Raw genomic sequence first — 26,110 nt, 5'->3', positions numbered from 1 at the left:
TGACGCTGTCTACTCTTGCACCATGCTAACGGCCTGGGAGGACTGGACACCGCCACTCAACACATCCAGTAACTCTTTTGAAGTCAGATCTCGTATACACAAATACTTCTCTGCAGCTGCCACCAGAACATATATTTTCTGTGATTTACGTTCCATTTCTGCGGTACATTTTATAACCATTGCTATTGTAACACACTGCTGCCCTATGTATATAGACATGGAACACTGGTCACTTTATTAATGTTTACATACTGTTTTTCTAATTTCATATGTATATACTGCATTATAGTAAAGGCCATCCTGTTCAACTATTGCTGTATATATACTATTCTATCCTATGTGGTCTACAGATATACAAAACAATTCTATCCACGTAACGTCTATACATCCCAACACACGTGTGTGTGTGCGTGCGTGCGTGAGTGCGTGTTATATAGTGCATTTGGGCTGCCGAGTGGCGCAGCGGTCTAAGTTTGCCTCAGTGCAAGAGGTGTCACTACTGTCCCTGGTTCGAATCCAGGGTGTATCACATTCGGCTGTGATTGGGAGTCCCATAGGGCGCCGCACAATTTGCCAAGCTTTGTCTGGGTTTGGCCGGGATAGGCCGTCATTGTAAATAAGATTTTTTTCTTAACTGACTTGCCTAGTTAAATAACATTTACATTTGGAAAGTATTCAGACCACTTGACTTTTTCCACATTTTGCATCGTTACAGCCTTATTCTATAATGTATTAAATTAAATAAAAAATTGTCAATCGACACACAATACCCCATAATGACAAATCGAAAACAAGTCTTTAGAAACGTTAGCAAATGTATAAAAAATTAAAAACAGAGATACTTTATTTACATAAATATTCAGACCCTTTGCCATGAGACTCGAAATTAAGCTCAGGTGCATCCTGTTTCCATTGATCATCCTTTAGATGTTTCTACAACTTGATTGGAGTCCACCTGTGGTTAATTGAATTGATTGGACATGATTTGGAAAAGCAAACACATGTCTATATAAGGACAGTGCATGGCAGAGCAAAAACCAAAGCATGAGGTCAAAGGAATTGTTCATGGAGCTCCGAGACAGGATTGTGTCGAGGTACAGATCTGGGGATGGGTACCAAAACATTTCTGCAGCGTTGAAGGTTCCCAAGAACACAGTGGCCTCCGTCATTCTTAAATGGAAAAAGTTTGGAACCACCAATCCTCTTCTTAGAGCTGTCCGCCAAACTGAGCAATCTGGGGAGAAGGGCCTTGGTCAGGGAGGTGACCAAGAACCCGATGGTCACTCTGACAGAACTCCAGAGTTCCTCTGTGGAGGTGGGAGAACCTTCCAGAAGGACAACCATCTCTGCAGCACACCACCAATCAGGCCTTTATGGTAGAGTGGCCTTACAGAAGCCACTCCTCAGTAAAAGGCACATGACAGCCCGCTTGAAGTTTACCCAAAGGCACCTAAATGACTCTGACCATGAGAAACAAGATTATCTGGTCACATGAAACCAAGACAGAATTATTTGGCCTGAATGCCAAGCGTCACGTCTGGAGGAAACTTGGCACCATCCCTACAGTGAAACGTGGTGGTGGCAGCATGATGATGTGGGGATGATTTTCAGCGGCAGGGACTAGGAGTCTAGTCAGGATCGAGGGAAAGATGAACGGAGCAAAGTACACAGAGATCCTTGATGAAAACCTGCTCTAGAGAGAACAGGACCTCAGTCTGGGGAGAAGGTTCAACTTCCAACAGGAAAACAACCCTAAGCACACAGCCAAGACAGCGCATGAGTGGCTTCGGGACAAGTCTCTGAATGTTCTTGAGTGGCCCAGCCAGAGTCTGGCCATTCAACCTGACAGCCCTTGAGAGGATCTGTAGAGTAGAATGGAAGAAACTCCCCAAATATAGGTTTACCAAGCTTGTAGTGTCATACCCAAGACGACTTGAGGCTGTAATTGCTGCCAAAGATGCTAAAACAAAGTACTGAGTGACGGGTCTGTATACTTATGTAAATGTGATATTTCAGTTTTATATATATATACACATATATACAGTATATACACTGCTCAAAAAAATAAAGGGAACACTAAAATAACACATCCTAGATCTGAATGATGAAATATTCTTATTAAATACTTTTTTCTTTACATAGCTGAATGTGCTGACAACAAAATCACACAAAAATTATCAATGGAAATCAAATTTATCAACCCATGGAGGTCTGGATTTGGAGTCACACTCAAAATTAAAGTGGAAAACCACACTACAGGCTGATCCAACTTTGATGTAATGTCCTTAAAACAAGTCAAAATGAGGCTCAGTAGTGTGTGTGGCCTCCAAGTGCCTGTATGACCATCCCTACAACGCCTGGGCATGCTCCTGATGAGGTGGCGGCTGGTCTCCTGAGGGATCTCCTCCCAGACCTGGACTAAAGCATCCGCCAACTCCTGGACAGTCTGTGGTGCAACGTGGCGTTGGTGGATGGAGCGAGACATGATGTCCCAGATGTGCTCAATTGGATTCAGGTCTGGGGAACGGGCGGGCCAGTCCATAGCATCAATGCCTTCCTCTTGCAGGAACTGCTGACACACTCCAGCCACATGAGGTCTAGCATTGTCTTGCATTAGGAGGAACCCAGGCCCAACCGCACCAGCATATGGTCTCACAAGGGGTCTGAGGATCTCATCTCGGTACCTAATGGCAGTCAGGCTACCTCTGGCGAGCACATGGAGGGCTGTGCGGCCCCCCAAAGAAATGCCACACCACACCATGACTGACCCACCGCCAAACCGGTCATGCTGGAGGATGTTGCAGGCAGCAGAACGTTCTCCACGGCGTCTACAGACTCTGTCACGTCTGTCATATGTGCTCAGTGTGAACCTGCTTTCATCTGTGAAGAGCACAGGGTGCCTGCCAGTGGCGAATTTGCCACTCTTAGTGTTCTCTGGCAAATGCCAAACGTCCTGCACGGTGTTGGGCTGTAAGCACAACCCCCACCTGTGGACGTCGGGCCCTCATACCACCCTCATGGAGTCTGTTTCTGACCATTTGAGCAGACACATGCACATTTGTGGCCTGCTGGAGGTCATTTTGCAGGGCTCTGGCAGTGCTCCTCCTGCTCCTCCTTGCAGAAAGGCGGAGGTAGCGGTCCTGCTGCTGGGTTGTTGCCCTCCTACGGCCTCCTCCACGTCTCCTGATGTACTGGCCTGTCTCCTGGTAGTGCCTCCATGCTCTGGACACTACGCTGACAGACACAGCAAACCTTCTTGCCACAGCTCGCATTGATGTGCCATCCTGGATGAGCTGCACTACCTGAGCCACTTGTGTGGGTTGTAGACTCCGTCTCATGCTACCACTAGAGTGAAAGCACCGCCAGCATTCAAAAGTGACCAAAACATCAGCCAGGAAGCATAGGAACTCCTTTATTGGGGGTGTCTTGCTAATTGCCTATAATTTCCACCTGTTGTCTATTCCATTTGCACAACAGCATGTGAAATGTATTGTCAATCAGTGTTGCTTCCTATGTGGACAGTCTGATTTCACAGAAGTGTGATTGACTTGGAGTTACATTGTGTTGTTTAAGTGTTCCCTTTATTTTTTTGAGCAGTGTATTATACACATTTGCAAAAATTTCGAACCGATTTTTGCTTTTTCATTATGGGGTATTGTGTGTAGATTGATGAGGGGGGGAAACTACTTAAACCCTTTTATAATAAGGCTGTAATGTAACAAAATGTGGAAAAAGTCAAGGGGTCTGAATACTTTCCAAATGCACTGTATATACACTATATGCACACTACACTGACACTCACAAAACCCACACACATTCACATACATTAGATATGCACACACACACACACACACACACACACACACACACACACACACACACACACACACACACACACACACACACACACACACACACACACACACACACACACACACACACACCGAGAGACTGAAAAACAGCTTCTATCTCAAGGCCATCAGACTGTTAAACAGCCACCACTAACATTGAGTGGCTGCTGCCAACACACTGACTCAACTCCAGCCACTTTAATAATGGGAATTGATGGGAAATGATGTAAAATATATCACTAGCCACTTTAAACAATTCTACCTAATATAATGTTTACATACCCTACATTATTCATCTTATATGTATATATATATATATATATATACACTGTACTCTATATCATCTACTGCATCTTTATGTAATACATGTATCACTAGCCACTTTAACTATGCCACTTTGTTTACATACTCATCTCATATGTATATACTGCACTCAATACCATCTACTGTATCTTGCCTATGCCGCTCTGTACCACCACTCATTCATATATCTTGATGTACATATTCATTATCCCCTTACACTTGTGTCTATAAGGTAGTAGTTTTGGAATTGTTAGCTAGATTACTTGTTGGTTATTACTGCATTGTCGGAAATAGAAGCACAAGCATTTCGCTACACTCGCATTAACATCTGCTAACCATGTGTATGTGACAAATAAAATTTGATTTGATTTGATTTGACACACACACACACACACACACACACACACACACACACACACACACACACACACACACACACACACACACACACACACACACACTCATCATATGCTGCTGCTACTCTGTTCATTATTGTTATTGTTATTATCTATTCTGATACCTAGTCACTTTACCCTGCCTTCATGTACACGTCTACCTCGTACCCCAGGGCATTGATCTGGTATTGGTACTCCCTGTATATACTGTAGCTTCATTCTTGTGTATTTTATTCTTCTTGTGTTACTATTTATATATTATATTTTTTACTCTGGATCGCTGATTTGATTTCACTTTTGTATAGTTTTTAGCCAGTAGTTCTGAATATAGCGCTCACGAGCCAAAAGTGGTCCCATAAAATTGTGTACTACGTCACATATGTGCAGATATGTGCACCACGTCATTGCTCTCTGTCGCACTCTGCTGTGTGTGCGCATTTTTCTAGCTTTCACTCAAATGGCAAGGGGCTGAAGCACATTGGTTGGAACTCGAATTGCTATGGGGCTGGCCCACATGGGAAAATTTGTAGGGAAAATGGCGCTGCACAGTTCCATAAAACAGTCGCTTTCAAACTAGGGATTTCGTGGCTAATTGAGGTAAAACAGTAATTCTGCTCATAGATTATGCATGTATGAACTACATATTGGCACATCCAGCCCAAAATGGGAGGTTTAAAAAAGATATACTAGTTGCCAAAGTTCTGGAGCATGTGTTTAATGACCATAGTAATAAATGCCATGAAGCCAACCTTACTAGCGTTAACGCAAGTCTATGGTAATAGCATGCTAACTGTTACCAAAGACCTCTAGTCATTGCGCTAACGCTAGTTACACAGAGATACAAAAATCCATGAGTTCATCTGGCTCTGGGGAACTTAATCTCAGTTACCCAGAAGAGAAATTCTCACACGTTTGTAACTTCACATGCAGAATCTGACCATGAGAGATTATGGGGAAGTAAATAAAGCAATTCATTGCCAAACCCCCAAAGTATCCTTTTAAGGCTACATTTATACAGGCAACCCAATTCTGATATTTTTCCACTAATTGGACTTTTGACCAATCAGATCATGTCTTTTGCCAGTAATTGGTCAAAAGATCAGAATTAGGCTGCCTGTGTAAACAGTCGAAGTAGCAGACATATATGGATCTGGGGAGATCCTCCAAATAAATACATAAATCACCCAACAAGTCAAATGCTTCCAGTCTCCTACTTGAACATCCAAGAAGCAAAGGACTGGATCCTGGAGTTTTTCCTGAACAGGTTTCAGACAGAAATCCTGGTAGTAATTATGTCTCACTTTGGTAAAGTAACAAGCTCACATACCCGTATGTTATGCTTTGCCATGTAATGTTAACACTCTCCAACTGTGCGATCGCAACATTTCTAGATTGTGGTACTATTAAATATTGATAAAGGATTGTGAGCTAATAACAACTGTATTCCATCCCACAAAATGCGCTTGCTTCAGCTGCCTGAAAGTATTTATAGTTTCAAACGTTATGCTAATGTGGAACTCTGAATGTGTTCAAACAAACACATTATTACTAAGGAATGTAGAACACAGGCCAACAACTGAATCAAGAACTTGGTGAGTAACATCTTTATTCAAAAAGGTGAATGAAATCCAACCCAGCTCCTCAATTACATGACAACTCCATGGTCTCTTCCAGAGCACGTAACTGAACACAAACAGCGGTTGTACCACATCATATGGTCTATACAAAACAGAAAAAGAAAAACTAAAAACAGGATCTACAGGCCCCCGTACTCTATTTTAAGTTGGCAGCATAGGTCATTAAATGTTAAGAGCATCTGGTCAGAGGACCTAAAACTACACACCATTTCACATTGCCCAGGACAGACTTGGGACTGTAGACACACTGACACTACACAGTAAAGAGGGTGGAGCTGTCATCATACAGTCCCTGAAAAGACAAAAGTACCACAATGGGGATAGGGAGAAGAGGGGGTAGCTATGGTACTGTACAAACTGCCATACTGTCCCTTCACAAAAAGGAATCAAACCAGGTTAAAACAGGAAACGTGTACAAGGAATTAATCCCTCTCATCCATACAAACATGTGAAGACAAGCCATTGCCACATTCATTAATTCTACAGTATTCATACACAATGCATGCCATTTACAATTGAGGCAAATCCACAATATATGCAATGGGATACAGAAATCTATGAAAGCCATGATTTGTTTATTCCAAATTGTCACATTCTGATCAACAACAAAAAAGTCTTATTCCCCCACCTTCATATCGCATTTTAAACTTGTTTAATATTTTTTTTGTAAGAACCCAAGCAAGAAAGGCACTGAGTGTTGGATGTCTGTCAAATTTCCCAGCGGTCCCTTTAAGCCCTAAAAAATGAAAAGTAAAGTTCGCTGGTCGGCTCACTGTCAGGCTCTCTTTAGTCTTTCATACTGACTGAGGACATCTGTGGGGAGACAGGAACAATAACAGAATGTTAATGCCAATTCAGACCTTATGCATTCAAACGCAGTGTTTAGGGAGATTGAACAAGTCGTCACCCATAGAGATCTATCCCTCAATGGCCACCTCAGCTGCCATCTGTCCATTCAGCACTGCCTCTGTTGGGATATCCTAAAAGAACAAGAAGAGTTTAGAACAGAGGGTGGTTGATTTGAAATACTTAGACTGATCACAATTGGTTGGGAGAGTTCAATACACTATAGGTTCCTACCTTGGGGGCGGCGAGCTGTGTGTGACACTGCAGTTCTGAGATAACAGGGTGGGGGGTGGATAAATCTCCAGAGATGACGTCAAGGACCGTCTTCTCATCTATGGCATCCTTTTTAGCCTCGATTTCCATCTGGGCTCCAATTTCCTCTTTAGCCTGTGAAAGGAAACGCAGACAGTCAATGTTGTTGAGCGCACCACTAAGTTTCATGTTGTCACGTGCACAAGTACAGTGAAGTGCCTTTCTTGCAAGCTCTTTCCCAACAATGCTTCTTACCCCATGTGAACTCTGGCTTTGTGTATATGTACTGACGTGTAACTGATAGATGCACACACATTACATGTTTTTAAATGTATGTAAATTGTGTTACGTTCCCCAGTTTCTGTGTTGTTGTGGGTTTGTATGTGTCTATGTGTGTATTTCAGGAAATAGCTTCCTGAAGTCCTAAGCAGCTGATTGGTCGGTCCCATCGATAATTGGAGCTCAGACCCCGCCCTCTCGTCAAAGGATACAGCTGTCTTCAATTAGACTCCTTCTGCAGCTTAAAAGGGTATGCGTCAGTATTGTTTGTTGCTCAGGGAGAGCGTCTTTGATATTCTGTGTTGTTTGTTGCTCAGGGAGAGCGTTGTTGATATTCTGTGTTGGTTGTTGCTCAGACACTTTTTGTAAAGTATTTTGTAGCCGGTTCTGCAGAGGTATGTTTATGTCAAAAGGACTGTTTTGATTATTGAAATTGTTTGTATTAATCTGTTTAATTTGTTCCCAGGGGGGAAGGGGAAGGCACCTTGGGAGTGCTTAGGCAAGAGGCCTGCGGGCATACAGTACATACTACGAGTACATGTCTATGCACACTAGGTAAGACCTGGGCGGACTACCCCCTGTATTTTGGTTAGCACCCCAGGTGGCATTAAAAATAGATAAGTTGTGGGTAGGAGAGTGGGCTCTAACTTTTACTTTCTTTGCTTTGGTTCAGTCCAGACCCTTTGACACAGAATTACCGTGTGAAGGAATAAATTCCCTGTTAACGGTGTAATCGATCCACAGATGGCAGAGAGAAACCCATGGGAGAGGAAGAACCCCTGGAATGCCACATTTCAAAATGTGCGAGAGCATTTAAAATTAGAAGTTATGAGAGGATAGCCTACACCCAAGTGTTTGATTGTGTTAAGGTTATTATATAGCAAGGTGATTGAGTAAAGAGTTGGTTGAATTCAAAATTAGTGAGTGGATGAGAAGTTTAGGTTATTATGATTCAACTCTGACCAGCAGGTCCTCTGAGCAGGGCCGGTAATTGGGTGGAAGTACATTGTCTCTCACCCTCATCTCTGTCACGTCTTTCTCCTCACACTCTGGCTCCTGAGACCAATCAGACAACCGGGTTACAGGAGTGTGTTTTGTGTGTCACGTCTGCTCTACTAAAGCATCTCTGCATAGAGAAATGTAGGAGACTCACGTCAATGACTTTATCAGCTGTGACAGGGGCGGGCTCAGTGACTAGAGTGACGTCGTTCAACAACTCCGGTAGGGCGTCAAGTGAATCCGTTGAGACTGCGGGCACCTGAACAGAGATGACATGCAGTCGGACTTGAGGAAGGGGACAGCAGGTGGTCAGCAGGTGGTCATACTGTATGATTAAAGGTGTGCCAAAACAACATGTGACCACATCTGCATGCACACCAATATCCTCTTATTATTCTGGATACTCAATTATTCTGTTTTTTAGTTTATGCATATAACCATCATATCCCGTTTACAATAACACGAAAAAGCTTGTATCCCGGTTATGCGAAACCCAGAAAAGAAGCCTGGGATATGTTTCTTTCTGACAGGATATTGTGGCATGTAAACATCTTATCTCTTTTACTGTTTTTCACTGTCTCTGCAGGGACTGTTTCACATGGATTTTGTGATGTTTTCATCTGATTGTCAAACAAATCATTTAAAGAGTATGTTATAGCTGTGTAGTTCAATCCTCCATAACAATTTATTTTGCTGATACAACAGTATAGCCTACTGGCTTATGCTACTTTCACCCCTAATTTGGATACTTTTCTGCCTATAATTTCCAAACTTTGGTAGGCCATTTGTCAACTATAGTTAGATACATGCAGCTTCTCTTCTTGTCATAACTTGTTGCTCAGAAGACTAAAGTAGTGTTCACCAGAATGAATGCACTAGTAATCTACAGTAGTTAACACCAGTGAAGTTGTCTATTTTGTTTAGGTAGCTGAGAACTGATTAAACATGTTTCTGATAACACTTCAGTTTGTCTTGGGTGCATATTTTGTGGTTGAAATACTGTCTGCTTGCATAAGTGTCAAATATAATGCAAATGCACATGTAACTTGTTTTCTTAAGAGATGCTGAAAGAAATCACATTACTCCACTCCTGTTCCTACAAAAAAAAAAGCTTAATAGTGCAGGAAAATTATATTACTCTACATGTGAGAGGTTATAGACCTACAGTCAGTGTCTAGATTTCAATTACTATTCCATTTAACCCATATGAACTTAAAATGAGGAATATTCAGTTTATTCATGGAAACTGGGATATTCGTGAGCGGGATATCAAAGGTGCATGTAAACAGATTATCCTGAACAAGACCTTAAGCGGGATATCAAAGGTGCATGTAAACAGCTTATCCTGAACAAGACCTTAAGCGGGATATCAAAGGTGCATGTAAACAGCTTATCCTGAACAAGACCTTAAGCGGGATATCAAAGGTGCATGTAAACAGCTTATCCTGAACAAGACCTTAAGCGGGATATCAAAGGTTCATGTAAACGGCTTATCCTGAACAAGACCTTAAGCAGGATACAGTGGCTTATCCTGAACAAGACCTTAAGCGGGATACGGTGGCTTATCCTGAACAAGACCTTAATTAAGCGGGATACAGTGGCTTATCCTGAACAAGACCTTAATTAAGCGGGATACAGTGGCTTATCCTGAACAAGACCTTAAGCGGGATACAGTGGCTTATCCTGAACAAGACCTTAAGCGGGATACAGTGGCTTATCCTGAACAATACCTTAAGCGGGATACAGTGGCTTATCCTGAACAAGACCTTAAGCGGGATACAGTGGCTTATCCTGAACAAGACCTTAAGCGGGATACAGTGGCTTGCTGTATTCACCCCCCTTGGCGTTCTTCAAATTTTGTTCCCTTACAACCTGGAATTAAAATAGATTTTTTTGGGGGGTGTATCATTTGATTTACACAACATGCCTACCACTTTGAAGATGCAAAATATTTTATTTTGTGAAACGACAAAAAAAAACAGAACTTGAGTGTGCATACCGATTCACCCCCCCAAAGTCAATACTTTGTAGAGCCACCTTATGCAGCAATTACAGTTGCAAGTCTCTTGGGGTAGGTCTCTATTAGCTTGGCACATCTAGCCACTGGAATTGTTGGCCATTCTTCAAGGCAAAACTGCTCCAGTTCCTTCAAGTTGGATGGGTTCCGCTGCTGTACAGCAATCTTTAAGTCATATCACATATTCTCAATTGGATTGAGGTCTGGGCTTTGACTAGGCCATTCCAAGACATTTAAATGTTTCCCCTTAAACCACGTGAGTGATGCTTTAGCAGTATGCTTTGGGTCATTGTCCTGCTAGAAGATGAACCTCCGTCCCAACTTAAATCTCTAGAAGACAAACAGGTTTCCCTCAAGAACTTCCCTGTTTTTAGCGCCATCCATCATTCCTTCAATTCTGACCAGTTTCCCAGTCCCTGTCGATGGAAAAACATCCCGACAGCATGATGCTTCCACCACCATGCTTCACTGTGGGGATGGTGTTCTGGGGGTGATGAGAGGTGTTGGTTTTGTGCCAGACATCACGTTTTCCGTGATGGCCAAAAAGCTCAATTTTAGTCTCATCTGACCAGAGTACCTTCTTCCATATGTTTGGGGAGTCTCCCAAATCCCTTTTGACGAACACCAAACATGTTTGCTTATTTCTAACTTTAAGCAATGGATTTTTTCTGGCCATTCTTCCATAAAGCCCAGCTTTGTAGAGTGTACGGCTTAAAATAGTCTTATGGACAGATACTCCAATCTCCGCTGTGGAGCTTTGCAGCTCCTTCAGGGTTATCTTTGGTCTCTTGTTGCCTCTCTGATTAATGCCCTCCTTGCCTGGTCTGTGAGTTTTGGTGGGCGGCCCTCTCTTGGCAGGTTTGTTGTGGTGCCATATTCTTTCCATTTTTTAATAATGGATTTAATGGTGCTCTGTGGGACGTTCAACGTTTGGGATATTTTTTTATAACCCAATCCTGATCTGTACTTCTCCACAACTTTGTCCCTGACCTGTTTGGAGAGCTCCTTGGTCTTCATGGTGCCGCTTGCCTGGTGATGCCCCTTGCTTAGTGGTGTTGCAGACTCTGGGGCCCTTCAGAACAGGTGTTGTGTATATATACTGAGATCACGTGACACTTAGATTGCACACATGTGGACATTATTTAACAAATTATGTAATTTCTGAAGGCAATTGGTTGCACCAGATGTTATTTAGGGGCTTCTTAGCAAAGGGGGTGAATACAAATGCACGCATCGCTTTTCTATTTTTTATCAAGTTTATCATCACATTTTTTGAAACAAGTAATTTTTTTCATTTCACTTCACCAATTTGGACTATTTTGTATATGTCCATTACATGAAATCCAACAAAAAAATCAATTAAAAATTACAGTTTTGCAACAAAATAAGAAAAACTCTAAGGGGGATGAATACTTATGCAAGGCACTGTATGTGCTACTATCTGGAATAATGTGCACACCTAAATGTGGTCATTGTGTGTATGTGTCAAGAGTGGGTATGATTGGAGCGCGAGTTTCACCTGCTCAGCCATGGCTGCTTCTACAACGGGAACAGATTCTGTGATGGCAAAGTCAGCCATTGTGTTGATGACAGGGTCTACTGAGGCCTGGAGAGAATAGACAGAGTTATGAGCTCAATGTTCAGATATACAAATTCCAACTTTCTTACTGAGAAAAGTGAAAGGACTGAGAATGCCATATCTTGGTCAGCCTTACCTCTACGAAGAGCTCTGCTGCGATCTCTGCTGCGATCTTGGCTAAGGGGGCTTCTTCAATCGGTGCTTCCACGGGCTTCCATAGCTTTTCTGGGATAATTTCTGTCTCCTGGGAGGTGAGAGGTTGGGGCACGTGTCAGTTTAACACCAAAGCAAAAATTAGGTGACAATCTACCATTGCCTCCTGGGTCCTGTTTGTATGAAGCAAACAGAAGTGTGAAGTGCTCCAGCGATCCTTCCTAATAGGAACGATCACTAGCTCAAAAGCCCAGCCTGCGTTGAACTGATACAAAAGCTTTGAAAATTAATCTAGATAATATGTCCCATGCACTCCCTCTCCGGCCTCTAGGTCAACAGGCTGCTCATTATGGCACACACCTGTCACCATCACTCGCCTGGACTCCCTCACTTCCTTGATTACCTGCCCTATATATGTCACTCCCTTTGGTTTCTTCCGCAGGTGTCATTGTTTCTGTTTCCTGTCTGTGATTCTTGTTTTGTATTATGTTCCATTTAATTGTTTTACCTTTATTTAACTAGGCAAGTCAGTTAAGTTAAGAACAAATTCTTATTTTCAATGACAGCCTAGGAACAGTGGGTTAACTGCCTGTTTCAGGGGCAGAAAGACAGATTTTTACCTCGTCAGCTCGGGGATTCGATCTTGCAACCTTTCGGTTACTAGTCCAATACTCTAACCACTAGGATACCTGTAGCCTAATTTTATGTTCCGACTCTCAGTGCACATCTTCACAATGTATAAGAAGTTGCACAATTTTAAAAAGATACTGAGCAAAAATATAAAGTGTTGGAAAGTGTTGGCCCCATGTTTCATGAGCTGAAATAAAATATCCCTGAAATTTCCCGTACGGACAAAAAGCTAATTTCGCTCATACTTTGTGCACAAATTTGTTTACATCCCTGTTAGTGAGCATTTCTACTTTGCCAAGATAATCCATCCACCTGACAGGTGTGACATACTAAGAAGCTGATTAATCAGTATGATCATTACACAGGTGCACCTTGTGCTGGGGACAATAAAAGGCTACTAAGACGTGCAATTTTGTCACACAACACAATGCCAGAGATGTCTCAAGTTGAGGGAGCTTGCAATTGACATAATGACTGCAGGAATGTCCACCAGAACTGTTGCCATATAATTGAATGTTCATTTCTCTACCATAAGCCGCCTCTAACGTCGTTTTAGAGAATTTGGCAGTATGTCCAATCGGCCTCACAACCACAGACCACATGTAACCACACCAGTCCAGGATGAAACTGTGTTTTTTTTTACAACAAACAATATCTGCACAAACTGTCAAACCTGCTCAGGGAAGCTCATCTGCATGCTAGTCATCCTCACCAGGGTCTTGACCTAACAGCGACCTAACAGCAGTTTGGCGTCGTAATCGACTTCAGTGGGAAAATGCTCACATTCGATGGCCACTGGCATGCTGGAAAAGTGTGCTCTTCACAGATGAATCCCAGTTTCACCTGTACTGGACAGATCTGTACACAATTCCTGGAAGCTGAAAATGGCTCAGTTCTTCCATGGCCTGCATACTTACCAGACAAGTCACCCATTGAGCATGTGGGATGAACTGGATCGACGTGTACAACAGCGTGTTCCAGTTCCCGCCAATATCCAGCAAACATTCCACAGGCCACAATCAACAGCCTGAACAACTCTATGTGAAGGAGTTGTGTCGTGCTGCATGAGGCAAATTGTGGTCACACCAGATACTGACTGGTTCTGATCCATGACCCTACCTTTTTCCCAAGGTATCTGTGACCAACAGATGCATATCTGTATTCCCAGTCATGTGAAATCCATAGATTAGGGCCTGATGAATTATGAACTGTAACTCAGTAAATTCTTTGAAATTGTTGCATGTTGCATTTATATTTTTGTTCAATGTAGTGAGAAATTAGCTTACCACTGGAACCTCTTCAGGTGCCTCTGTCATAACAGTCTCATGCTGAAAAGAGGAGAAATTACAAGAAAAAAATCGAAATGAAAAAAAATGATCAGATGGTTTCTGAATGCTGTTTAAGAGAAAAGGGAAGGAACAGAGCAAACCACACACTACATGCACATTCACACAAGACAAGGCAGAGAGATGTAGCACCTCTTCTACATCAATATCTTCAGGAATGGCTTCAGCTTTGACGATAGGACTGTCTCCGTCTTTGATTCCCGACAGTTCAAGTTCAGCTTCTACTGGGGCAGCTTCGGCCTTGACCATGGGATCGGGCTCTGGTTCTTCCTCAACTACTGCCTCTACTTTCGCTTGGACCTCGTCAACTATTTCAGCCTCCACTTCAGCCTCAAGCCCCGGCTCATCATGAGTCTAAACATGCAGTGGAACACCGTCAAACGCCACACCATGCAAGGGCAGTATGGCTGATATACACACAGTAGGCTACTACTGAAACACCTTAGATTCACTGCAGATTCTGCCTTGCACCTGAGCCCGGTTTCCCGATAGCGATGGAACTTAGGCTTGCAAGTGTTTTAACGATGCATCTTTCTTACAATGGCTGAAGATGCGTTTCCCAAAACACCCCTCAGAGAGGGCGGTCGCTAAGTGCATCGTTGGAGCATGTGTCAATACTGATAGGAACAAAAGAGAGCGCTGCTCTCAGATCAGCTTTCTCTATTCAAATCTTACCGTAACATTATAATTATTTCACACTACAGATGACTGATCACCCCCTAGAACAATATTACCACCTACGGGTGTAAATATCGAGGTGGCTAATTCTATTGCTTACCCAATAAAAATCCATTAATTCATCATTGCGCACATTAGGCAACACATCATGAAATATATTGAGAAATTAAAGACAGTAGTCTAGAAGTAGCTAAATAGAACTCAACAGAGATGGATAAACCCTGTGATTGTATGTTTAATGAAGATTGTCTGTGTAAAGTGACACGGGAGGGGGAAAAAAGCACCCCACGATGCACTTAGCTGTTCTACGAGTGGTCTGAGGCAGGCGTTAAATTACTAACGTTTTCAAGTGCAACATTAATAACGATGGTTTTGGGAAACCGGGCCCAGTATCACTTGGACTAAAATGGCATGCACTATATTATTTTCATATTGCACAGTGGACAGACTAGCGACAAAGGTAATATTTTACCTGTGCGATCTCTGTGGTAATGGCTACGGAGTTTGCGACCTGAACCTGAATAGGGACAACAAGGAGTTAGTGTACATATTTATAAAATAAAGAGTACCGTTAATGGTCCAACTTAATGCAGAAGGAGAGGTAGTTGTTGAACACACTGGCAGTGAAAAGGTGGGAGGAACCTTTTTTTAAATGATTATTATTTTTAAATTGTATTTTAGGGGGTGGATCAGCTTTAATAATGCAAATATATTGTGGCTTCTGTCAATGCAATTGTCTGCATAATTTCCAATCCCCCATATATATATTTGTACTTTATTATTTCCCCCTAACCCTACCACCCCTCCCCTAATTGGACTAAGCTAATGGATTCTACTTCCAGCTATACATACTATATACATTTTACAGACACAGTATATTATACATAAGTTATTTTTGTTTGTTTTTAGTCTCATGCTTCAGCTACCCTCAACCCCTCCCATCTATATCTGAACACCATCCAGTTTACATTTTGTATTTGCCATATACAGTGCATTCGGAAAGTATTCAGACCCCTTGACTTTTTCCACATTTTACGCTACATCTTTATTCTAAAATATATTAAATCAGTCAGTCTTCATCGTCAAGGTACTCATCGGCATTGCTGTGTGTACGTGTGATATCTGTAATAAAACAAAATAGGAAGGAAGAGCTGAGGCCAGTAACACTTCCAAGAGATTCAATTACATTTAATGGAATTAAAACATTTCCTCTCATGACCCCAAAGTACAACTATGTTCCAGTGTGGACTGGACAGTTCTTTATTGGGGGTTCCTCGCTTTGGCATCTTGCATTCTAAGTAGTGTTACTGAAATACAGTGGATTTGGAAAGTATTCAGACCCTTTCTCCACATTTTGTTACTGCCTTATTCTAAAATTAAATAAAGCATTTTCCTCATCAATCTACACACAATGCCCCACAATGAATAAGCAAAAACAGGTTTAGAAATGTTTGCTAAAGTATTCAGAACCTTTGATATGAGACAAAAAAATTGAGCTCAGGTGCATCCTGTTTCCATTGATCATCCTTGATGTTTCTACAACTTGATTGGAGTCCACCTGTGGTTAATTCAATTGACTGAACATGATTTGGAAAGGCACACACCTGTCTATATAAGTTCCCACAGTTGACAGTGCATGTCAGATCAAAAACCAAGCCATGAGGTCGAAGGAAATGTCTGTAGAGCTCAGAGACAGGATTGTGTCGAGGCACAGATCTGGGGAAGGGTACCAAAAAATGTCTGCAGAATTGAAGGTCTCCAAAAACACAGTGGCCTCCATCATTCTTAAATGGAAGAAGTCTGGAACAACCAAGACTGTTCCTAGAGCTGGCCGCCCGGACGAACTGAGCAATTGGGGGAGAAGGGCCTTGGTCAGGTAGGTGACCAAGAACCCGATGGTCCCTCTGACAGAGCTCCAGAGTTCCTCTGTGGAGATCAGAGAACCTTCCAGAAGGACAACCATCTCTGCAGCACTCCACCAATCAGGCCTTTATGATAGTGTGGGCAGACGGAAGCCACTCCTCAGTAAAAGGTACATGACAACCCACCTGGAATTTGACAAAAGGCAACTAAAGACTCTCAGACTATGAGAAACAAGATTCTCTAGTCTGATGAAACGAAGATTGAACTCTTTGTCCTGAATGCCAAGCATCACGTCTGGACGAAACATGGCACCATCCCTATGGTGAAGCATGGTGGTGGCAGCAAGCTGTGGGGATGTTTTTTAGCAGCAGGGACTGGGAGAGTAGTAAAGATGAACAAAGCAAAGTACAGAGAGATCCTTGGTGAAAACCTGCTCCAGAGTGCTCAGGACTTCAGACTGGGGCAAAGAGATTCATCTTCCAGCAGGACAACAACCCTAAATACACATCCAAGACAATGCAGGAGTGGCTTCAGGACAAGTCTCGGAATGTTCTTGAGTGGCCCAGCCAGAGCCCGGACTTGAACCCGATTGAAAATCTCTGGAGAGACCTGAAAATAGCTGTGCAGCGATGCTCCCCATCCAACCTGACAGAGCTTGGGAGGATCTGCAGAGAAGAATGGGAGAAACTGCCCAAATATAGGTTGCTAATCTTATACCCAAGAAGACTCGAGGCTGTAATCGCTGCCAAAGGTGCTTCAATAAAGTACTGAGTAAAGGGTCTGAATACTTATGTAAATGTGGAAAAAGTCAAGTGGCCTGAATACTTTCTGAATTTTTCAACTGTGCTGTGATGTTTCACAAAAGTTATGAACCTTTTTATTCTCATACTGTAGTTTAGAGATTGTCAATTAAAGATAAACCCTTTTGCTATGAGTATTATTAGATTATTGATTGATTGACTATTACTTTTCAGATCACCCAGCAGTGCTATTTGCAGAGTTAACTCCAGGTAAATGTTGCAGTTCTTCAGCCATTCCTGAACCTGCAACCAAAAACAAGTTACATATGGACCGTACCAAATCCAAAGTATCTATTGATTCTGTCTCTTCGCAGAAAACATCTGCAAAGCTATAACATTCTATTGGTTGCAAGAATTTGGTATAATAATTAACATTTTGCATCCGGCGTTGTTTTGTGTATCAGTTCATAAACCAAGTGTGATGGAATCGGTACATCGAAAATCTCTTCCCAACTATTTTGCGATCTGTATGTCACATCTGTACATTTTTTGGTCCTTACATAAAACTGGTATACTTATTTTTTTTTATAACAATTTTCTTTATCCAATGTTGGTCTTTAATGCAGGGCTAACAAACAAGTTCCTTACTTGCCTCTTTCATTTTTGCGGTAATTCTGCAATAAGCTGGTTGTAATTTTGGATAGATGCATGTATTTTTGTTAGCTGCATGTAGGAACACCTCTCTGTAGACAGGCTTGTTCTTTGTTCAGACCCTGCTGCTCAACCAGAGCCATGTTTGAGCAACAGCAGATGACTTGTGGGAGAATTTCGGGGTGCCCGGGGGCTCCATGACTGGTTCAGCGAGTTGAGGAACAGAGTTCAGTGAGTTGATTGGAGGGGGGGTCAGGGGGGGGGTTACCTTAAATTCAGCAAGAGCTGACACAGGGGCCTCAGGAATGGGTATGGCCTGGAAGAAGTAGAGAGAAAGGAGTCGTTATGAATATACATTTCGCTGACTGCTATAGTCAAATGGATATAAAGTTAAACTGATATTGGAGTGGCAGAGTAGAAGTCATCCGGTTTGGAACATCAAGTTAGGATTAAGCAATTCAGATTTAAATTCTGTATTAAATAATTAATACAACTACATGATGGAATTGTATTTTAGAAACAGTGGTGGGTGGGTCAGTGGTGCCCAATTGTTACGTTTTTCACCCATGTGTAAAAAAATGCAAGGTTTTGCTAAATATACTTTCAGAGATCATAAACCTTTCCGTAGAAAATACACTAGGTGTACACTGCACACACACCTCCCTCAGTGCTGGCTTTGTGTCGACTACATAGGAGTCTGTGTGTGGGGGGGTATGGAACTCGAAGTGACGTTAGAGCCAATTACATAATGCCAGAGATCTGCCACGCCCCCCTCCTATCTCCCTCTCTCCATGGCAGGCAGAGAAAAAAGAACAAATATCTATTGATAGCTCAAGATGGAGGTTACGAGGAAACCATCTTTCCCCTCACCCCCTCCCCTCCCCTCCGCCAAGCCTTTGTCTTCTGTGCCACATGGTCCATCTCTCACCTCGGTGCGTAATTCACAGCATGCACACTTGGTACTGAACACACACTGTGCTATCAGGTGTGTTGACCAATACTGACACTGTCTACAGCACATCATTTGTGCAGAGATTGTAAATAATTGACCATTTCTGGGACTGGAGCATACCCTCCTACATAAAGTCTATATGCTACTTTACAAATGACACGAACCAGGCCAGAAAAAACCCTGTCTAAAACGGGTACCCTATTGGAGGGAGATAGATCACACTAATCACACGACCTCCACATTGACGAAACCTCAGAACATGGTCAAACACCGAAATTATACAAACTGCAGATAGAACATCTCTGTTCAAATGGGAAGTTATGTTTTTATTTAATTTAATCTTTATTTAACTAGGCAAGTCACTTAACAACAAATTCTTATTTACAATGACGGGCCTACCAAAAGGCCTCCTGCGGGGACCGGGGCTGGGATTAAAAAATATTATAATAATATATATATATAAATAAATGTAGGACAAAACACACATTACGACGAGACAACACTACATAAAGAGAGACCTAAGATAACAACATAGCATGGCAGCAACACATGACACACAGCATGGTAGCAACACAAAACATGATAAAAACATTATTGGGAACAGTCAACAGCACAAAGGGCAAGAAGGTAGAGACAACAATACATCACGCAAAGCAGCCACAACTGTCAGTAAGAGTGTCCATGATTGAGTCTTTGAATGAAGAGATTGAGATAAAACTGTCCAGTTTGAGTGTTCGTTGCAGCTCGTTCCAGTCGCTAGCTGCAGCGAACTGAAAAGACGAGCATCCCAGGGATGTGTGTGTTTTGGGGACCTTTAATAGAAAAAGTCATCAGCATTTTTCTAGCACGTTATGTTACTAAGACAAGGGGTCTAAAAGTGATCCGTTGAAGGGACCATAACTATACTGAACAAGCATGTAGTCTATAGCTCCAGGTAAGTAAATATATAGCTCGGGTAGAGCTGTGTAGAGGGAGGGAGAGACTGTGGGCTACAGGCCTTCCACTGGCAGCCTATATTCACATAGCCACAGCCGCTACTACCATCCCTAGCTGTTGTGGAACACTGTGTACCAAACTGGTCTGATCGCAGCTCTGTCTCGCCAAAATGTACAAAACTGATCCTAGTGCAGCCCTTTCTATCAGACAGACCACAATTTAACCCCTTCAGAGCACATTATGGACATAATGTTCCTAGTACACACCCCCTTCCTCCTCCTCCTTCCCAGCAGCCAAGTTCCTGTTTTTGCTGTAGAAGCTAGGGAACAATATACCCACAATGTAAAAAAATGAACAATGACATTTACTACAGAAATCCTGACAGAGCTAAATGGCACTCCAATTCCAATGGAGGGGAACTTTTGGAGAACAAAATAGAGAAATGATTCAGCACATATAGGAGAGCTAGCCTCGTGTTATATTCTGGAGAAGCTTCCTATATGGTAAATGCTTCCACATGTGGAAGAGAGAGAGATGGGTGAAGTGGAGAAAAAAATGGTCACCTTTCATAACAAATGCCTAGTTTCAGTCAGCCCAGGAAGGCAGGCACTAGAAAGGTGGGGGACATCATGCAGAGGCACTAGATGACAACTGGTGCCAGACAGAAAGTGCACCTGTATAGGGGCCCCATAAGTGGGCACACGAGGGGAAGAGCAGGAAAGAGGAAGAGCCAAGAGAGAAAGCTGCCTGGTACAAAATGTTTGGGCTCAGATGCCCCCTCCTCCCCATCCAGGATAAGATTACCACAACCCCCATCAGAGGGGGGGGGGGGGGGGGCTCACCTGTGTCTCCACGGTGACGTCCAGTAGGGGTGTGGAGTCTAGGGGCCTTGGCCCCCTCAGCCAGCTGAATATGAGCCCCATCGTGAAGAAACCGCAACTGACTGACTGACCAGAGCCACCAACTGTCAAGCCTTTCTCTACCAGCACCAACGGTTTATGGATTTGGGCAAGTGCAGTGTCTCAGTGCTCCTATGTTTAGAGTACAAGGATGTGCAAATCTTACCAACTAAATAAAACTATCCTGATACCGAGTGTGTATAACACACCCACTATGTGTGTGCGTGAGTCCAAAGTACTTTTATGAAAGCGTGTGTGTGTAAAGGTGAAATAAAAAAATAAAAAAAATATGTGTGTGTGTGTGTGTGTCTAAGGCGTTTCTGGCATGTCTACGGTGAGCGCAGCAGCATAGGGCTGAGGAAAAGAGGGCTGGGTGGGCTGGGGGGGCGGGGATCCAAGGGCTGAACACCGCCTGGGCCCTCAGAGCCTGCAAGGGGAGTGAGGGGCTGGTACTTTACTGTGGAGCTCTATCGGCTGACCGTGAGTCCATCATCATATATAACCACCCCCTTATCCCTCGCTACACACTCACATACATGTGAGAGCACATGTCAGCACACACGTCATATAGCTACAGCATCGGAGGAACTTTGGAGAATATTGCAACTGAACTAACGCCAGTCATGTGTAGGGGAAAGTGTTAGCTAACCTGGTTCATTAGAAAACCTTAAAACAGCTTTAGAGGAAAGTAATCTCATGTTATTAAGTTACTCTTACCACAATCATCTGGAAAACACAAGTGAAATCAGTTTTAGAACAGACAAATCCATCCAAGACAAATTACAGTAGACAAGGTTAATGTATAGTGACTGCAACAGGGGCCCTGCCCACACTCCTGTACATGTACAGCCTCTGTTAAATAGAACATACTGTTCTACTACAGTAGAACCCCCCCCCCCTCCCCCCCAATCTCATTTCCACACCACACTGACACTACTTCATCTCATTTCCATGGAAAGCAACCAAGGCAACCATTTTGCACAGCAAAGCAACCAGGGAACCATCTTGCACAACAAAGCAACTAGGGAACCATTTTGCACAGCAAAGAAACCAGGGAACCATTTTGCACAGCAAAGCAACCAGGGAACCATTTTGCACAGCAAAGTAACCAGGGAACCATTTTGCACAGCAAAGTAACCAGGGAACCATTTTGCACAGCAAAGTAACCAGGGAACCATTTTGCACAGCAAAGTAACCAGGGAACCATTTTGCACAGCAAAGTAACCAGGGAACCATTTTGCACAGCAAAGTAACCAGGGAACCATTTTGCACAGCAAAGTAACCAGGGAACCATTTTGCACAGCAAAGTAACCAGGGAACCATTTTGCACAGCAAAGATAGAACTTTACTCAAGTGTTGGGTGCTGGTTTAATGTTAAGTACAGAAACTATGTCACTTGTGAAAAGACATTTTTTTTAAATCAGTCCATGCCCAACATGTCCGAAACCACCTGAACCCATATCTTCCCCATTCCCAAACAAATTCAAAATGGGAGAGCGGGTCCTTACCTCAGTTACTGGCTCAGTCTCTGGAATGATGCTTTCTTCAACTTCCTGCCCTGCTGCAGTTTCTTCTGTAGGGGGCTCAACAGGAGCTTCTGCTTCTACGACTGGGGCCTCGACTGGGACTTCTTCTGGAGCCTCGACTGGGACTTCTTCTGGGGCCTCGACTGGGACTTCTTCTGGGGCCTCGACTGGGACTTCTTCTGGGGCCTCGACTGGGACTTCTTCTGGGGCCTCGACTGGGGCCTCGACTGGGACTTCTTCTGGGGCCTCGACTGGGACTTCTTCTGGAACTTCTTCTGGGGCCTCGACTTCAACCTCCACTGGAGCTTCGACTGGGGCCTCAACTTCAACCTCAGCTGCTACCAATTCAGGCTCTACCACCGTCACCACAGCCTCAGGCTCTGGTACTTTGACTGGGGCCGGTGGCTGTACGAATGGGACCTTTACTACTATAGTGGGGGGAATAAGGGGGTGACAATTGGATATTTCAGGGGGCTTTACGACTGGGACCTTTACTACTGGAGGGGGTGAGAGAAGGGGGGGACAATTTAATATTTCAAGGGGGGGTGCCACGGCAGCCACTCCTGGGGTTCCTTTGCCTGCGCCAGTAGAATGCTGCTCCTCAAGGACTCTCCTCTGGGCCTGCTGCTCAACACAAAGACAGAGAGAGAAGTGTGTCTGATGAACTTTACTATGAATCCCTCTGCTTTGATTAAACAGTGAGAGATGGAGAGAAAAAATATGAGGAGAGGTTGCTGAAGGTAATCCAGCCAGAGGGCTGTTTGTTATTGAATTACTTGTCTAGTTTGGAGTTAAGGGGAGAGGGTCTATTCTATTCGATGAAATACCAGGAATACCAAACTAGGACCAGCATGTTTTCCCAGAGAGGACAGAGGACTTAACCTTTGGGCTATGGTGCCAATCAATGCGGCGGAGAGGGTGGGGGGGGGGGGGGGGGGGGGGGGCAAAACGGCTTAGATAATGGTGGTAAATTGTCTGACTCCGAGTGATTCTGACACGTCAAGTCAGGCGGGACTGAAACCGCGAGTCAGCAGGGCTAGGGATGGGGCCCCGCAGGGCAGACTGAACTAATCACGTCAATCTTATTATAATCATGTTATAATCACACCCTATGCCTCGTTAGCTGCGAGAGAGGCCCGGCCAGCCAGCAGAGTTTACAGAGCCGCCAAGCGCATAAACTCAGTGAGTGTACATAAAAAAACAGCTCTGCCTTTTGGTCTGTCAGTCAAAACAACACCTCCCGCCCATTCGCACTGGTATGATTTAGGGTTGAGCCAGTCAATAGGAGTAGTCTTAAAACCATTTACCAGACATCGTCATCCTTTGGAAAGAAACTAGAGAGACTTGTTTGAAGGGGCAGGGGAGCACATGTAAAAAGCACAAGTTAAGAAAAGCACTGAAGCAGAACTGATTGCATTGCAATCAGCAAGAGTCCCCTGCTGTCTTGTTTTTGTTTAAAAAGATCTTTATTGAAGTTTCACATTTTAATTTTACTATCAAATCATTCGTATAAATACACATCAACAACAATACATTTAATTACATACATGATACAATTACATAATTACATAACATGATACAGATTACAGTGTGCATGGAAGTTATATAAATATGCACCTCCATAGATATCTTGAGCATGCAAAGGTGATAAGGATTTGGGATACGTTTTTATCTGGGCTTCTGTGACAGGTTTCAAAGATTGTACAGGCCCATGGCATGCATAAAATTCATTACCAAATACAGCCTTGGTTTGAGTTAGGGGGGAGGGGGGGGGGGGTGCTTAGGAGAACTCCAATCTCACCATACTGTACTCACCATGAAGTATTTGCAAGGAATCTTAAGTGTAGTGCATGTACAATGTTTACTGACTTACAGCAGACCTATGAAAGAGCCTTGGATAACATCTAAATAATTTGTAGAATATACATTGTAATTAATTGATGTTAATCGAAGAATAGACCTTGCTAGATGTTAACATTGGAGAAATATGTCCCTTTGTTGCATAAGGTGATATTGGTATAAATGGAGGGGCACATGTTCTAAGATGGAAAACACATTTAACTACTCTGGCCCTTCCCTTCGACCCCCCCCCCCCCCCCCCCCTTACTAATCCAACGAGTACGTTAAATGCTATAACTCCGCTCACGACAATTCAATGAATAGCTGACAGTTTATGCCCAATGACGAACCAAGGAATTACAATCACAAACTTCGAGCGCAACCACTGCATATGAGCGCAATTTGCGCCGATGTTGCGTGCTTATGATAAACCGTTAATTCAATTGACAAAATCTACGAACCAGTATGACCACGTCACTGATTGTTTATAACTATTTATAGATAATCTACTTGTCCGAGAAGCATACCCAGCGAGATCAAACTTTATGCACGGCCCTTATCAAACATTGCCAACAGCGCGCAACAGCGCGCAACAGCGCGCAACAACCCGCATAGAGAGGAACAGAAAGCCAGCAAGGAGAGGAACGGCGAGCCACATCCAATGGATTGGAAGGGATGGATTGGAAATTATGTTAGGCATGTATGACGGACAAATTGGCAGTGGTTTCTTCACAAGCATCCACTCGGCTTAAAAATGCATGACTGAAGTAATTTAGGTTTGAAAAACAATTTAGTTCGCGTACAAGGAGGTTTGTTCATCCATGGTACCGATCCTTCATCCATTCCATACACACACACATAGTAATCGAAGTGCATTGAACATTTCATCCATTGAAATTGCATATTTTTAATGGATGAAATGTTCAATGGCCTTCAATTACCTGAGTGGATGAAAACATGGAGCGCAAATGAATTCCAAACATCGCAGGTGATCAAAGCCTAATTCAGTGGTTCCCAACCTATTTCGGTTACTGTACCACCAACTGAAGTTTGCTCTGCCCAGAGTACCCATGAAGTACACCTCATGTGCATTTTAACAGTTGGCCTAAAGTCTCATGAGTCTTCTCAATTACCCCCCGTTGATAGGCCAAGTACCCCCAGGTCCTAGTACCCCTATTTGGGAACCACTGGCCTAATTAGCTACAACACTGAGAAACTGAACGAGCCCAGGTGGTCCGCACTTACCACCCTTCTCATGCGGCGCTTGTTCTTCTTCCTCTTGCTGGGCATGTTCGCGTTTTGAGTTCACGCAAGAAAAAAACTATAAACTTTGATTTCTGTCCTCCCCGGAGATGGAGGAGAATAAACAATGTGCCGAAAAACAGGAGAATGTAGCCACAGTACCCCGGTTTGATAACCAGATGTTACTGATGGACGGAACAATGTGGATGTTTTTAAAGCCCTTGTTGTTGTTTTTTTCCATCTCTGCCTGGACCTATCGGGGAGGGAGATTGTGGAGGGGGCGTTGACGATAGAGGGGTGTGTGTGCCCCTTGGTTGATTAGCATCGAGTGGGCTTGCCTTGCCCACAAACTGGCGTTGTTTTCTGAAGTTATGCAACCCCATCGTTTTGGACGGGTTCAGAAAACGTACCCAGCCCCGTTTTCGAGTTCGAATTGGTTGATTCTGTTTGAATTTTGAAATTGTGACCAAATGTTGCCTCACTCACGGTTGGCTTAG

At 43.3% G+C, this 26,110-nt stretch overlaps 1 protein-coding gene and 1 long non-coding RNA gene across 10 annotated transcripts; one reads left to right on the top strand and one right to left on the bottom strand.

Annotated features, from left to right (window-relative positions):
• Positions 1-6,137: 6,137 nt before the first annotated feature.
• LOC109876731 (fibrous sheath CABYR-binding protein) lies at positions 6,138-25,853 on the bottom strand. Of its 8 annotated transcripts, XM_020469131.2 has the most exons (14): positions 25,617-25,837; positions 22,695-23,156; positions 22,515-22,646; positions 18,488-18,535; positions 15,438-15,482; positions 14,420-14,641; positions 14,228-14,269; positions 12,295-12,402; positions 12,099-12,185; positions 8,717-8,821; positions 8,527-8,619; positions 7,267-7,419; positions 7,094-7,166; positions 6,138-6,999 (listed from the first exon to the last, which is right to left on the bottom strand). In XM_020469131.2, exons 1-13 carry the CDS (start codon positions 25,659-25,661, stop codon positions 7,104-7,106), a joined length of 1,605 nt encoding a protein of 534 aa, XP_020324720.1. In that variant the 5' UTR covers positions 25,662-25,837; the 3' UTR covers positions 6,138-6,999; positions 7,094-7,103. The 8 variants fall into 8 exon arrangements, with proteins under 8 accessions (XP_020324720.1, XP_020324716.1, XP_020324728.1 ...); XM_020469127.2 differs by having other exon boundaries at positions 22,515-23,156; XM_020469139.2 differs by having other exon boundaries at positions 8,581-8,619; positions 22,515-23,156.
• LOC116366232 (uncharacterized) lies at positions 7,647-9,666 on the top strand. 2 transcript variants are annotated; one of them, XR_004208253.1, is made up of 3 exons: positions 7,647-7,958; positions 8,030-8,118; positions 8,308-9,666. It is a non-coding gene; the product is annotated as an uncharacterized LOC116366232 (long non-coding RNA). The 2 variants fall into 2 exon arrangements; XR_004208254.1 differs by having other exon boundaries at positions 8,237-9,666.
• Positions 25,854-26,110: the final 257 nt, after the last annotated feature.

This window comes from Oncorhynchus kisutch, linkage group LG3, assembly GCF_002021735.2.
Source record: "Oncorhynchus kisutch isolate 150728-3 linkage group LG3, Okis_V2, whole genome shotgun sequence".
Lineage (NCBI taxonomy): Eukaryota > Metazoa > Chordata > Actinopteri > Salmoniformes > Salmonidae > Oncorhynchus > Oncorhynchus kisutch.
Note: the sequence above shows the minus strand (reverse complement) of the source record. Positions and strands in the feature narration are given on the sequence as shown.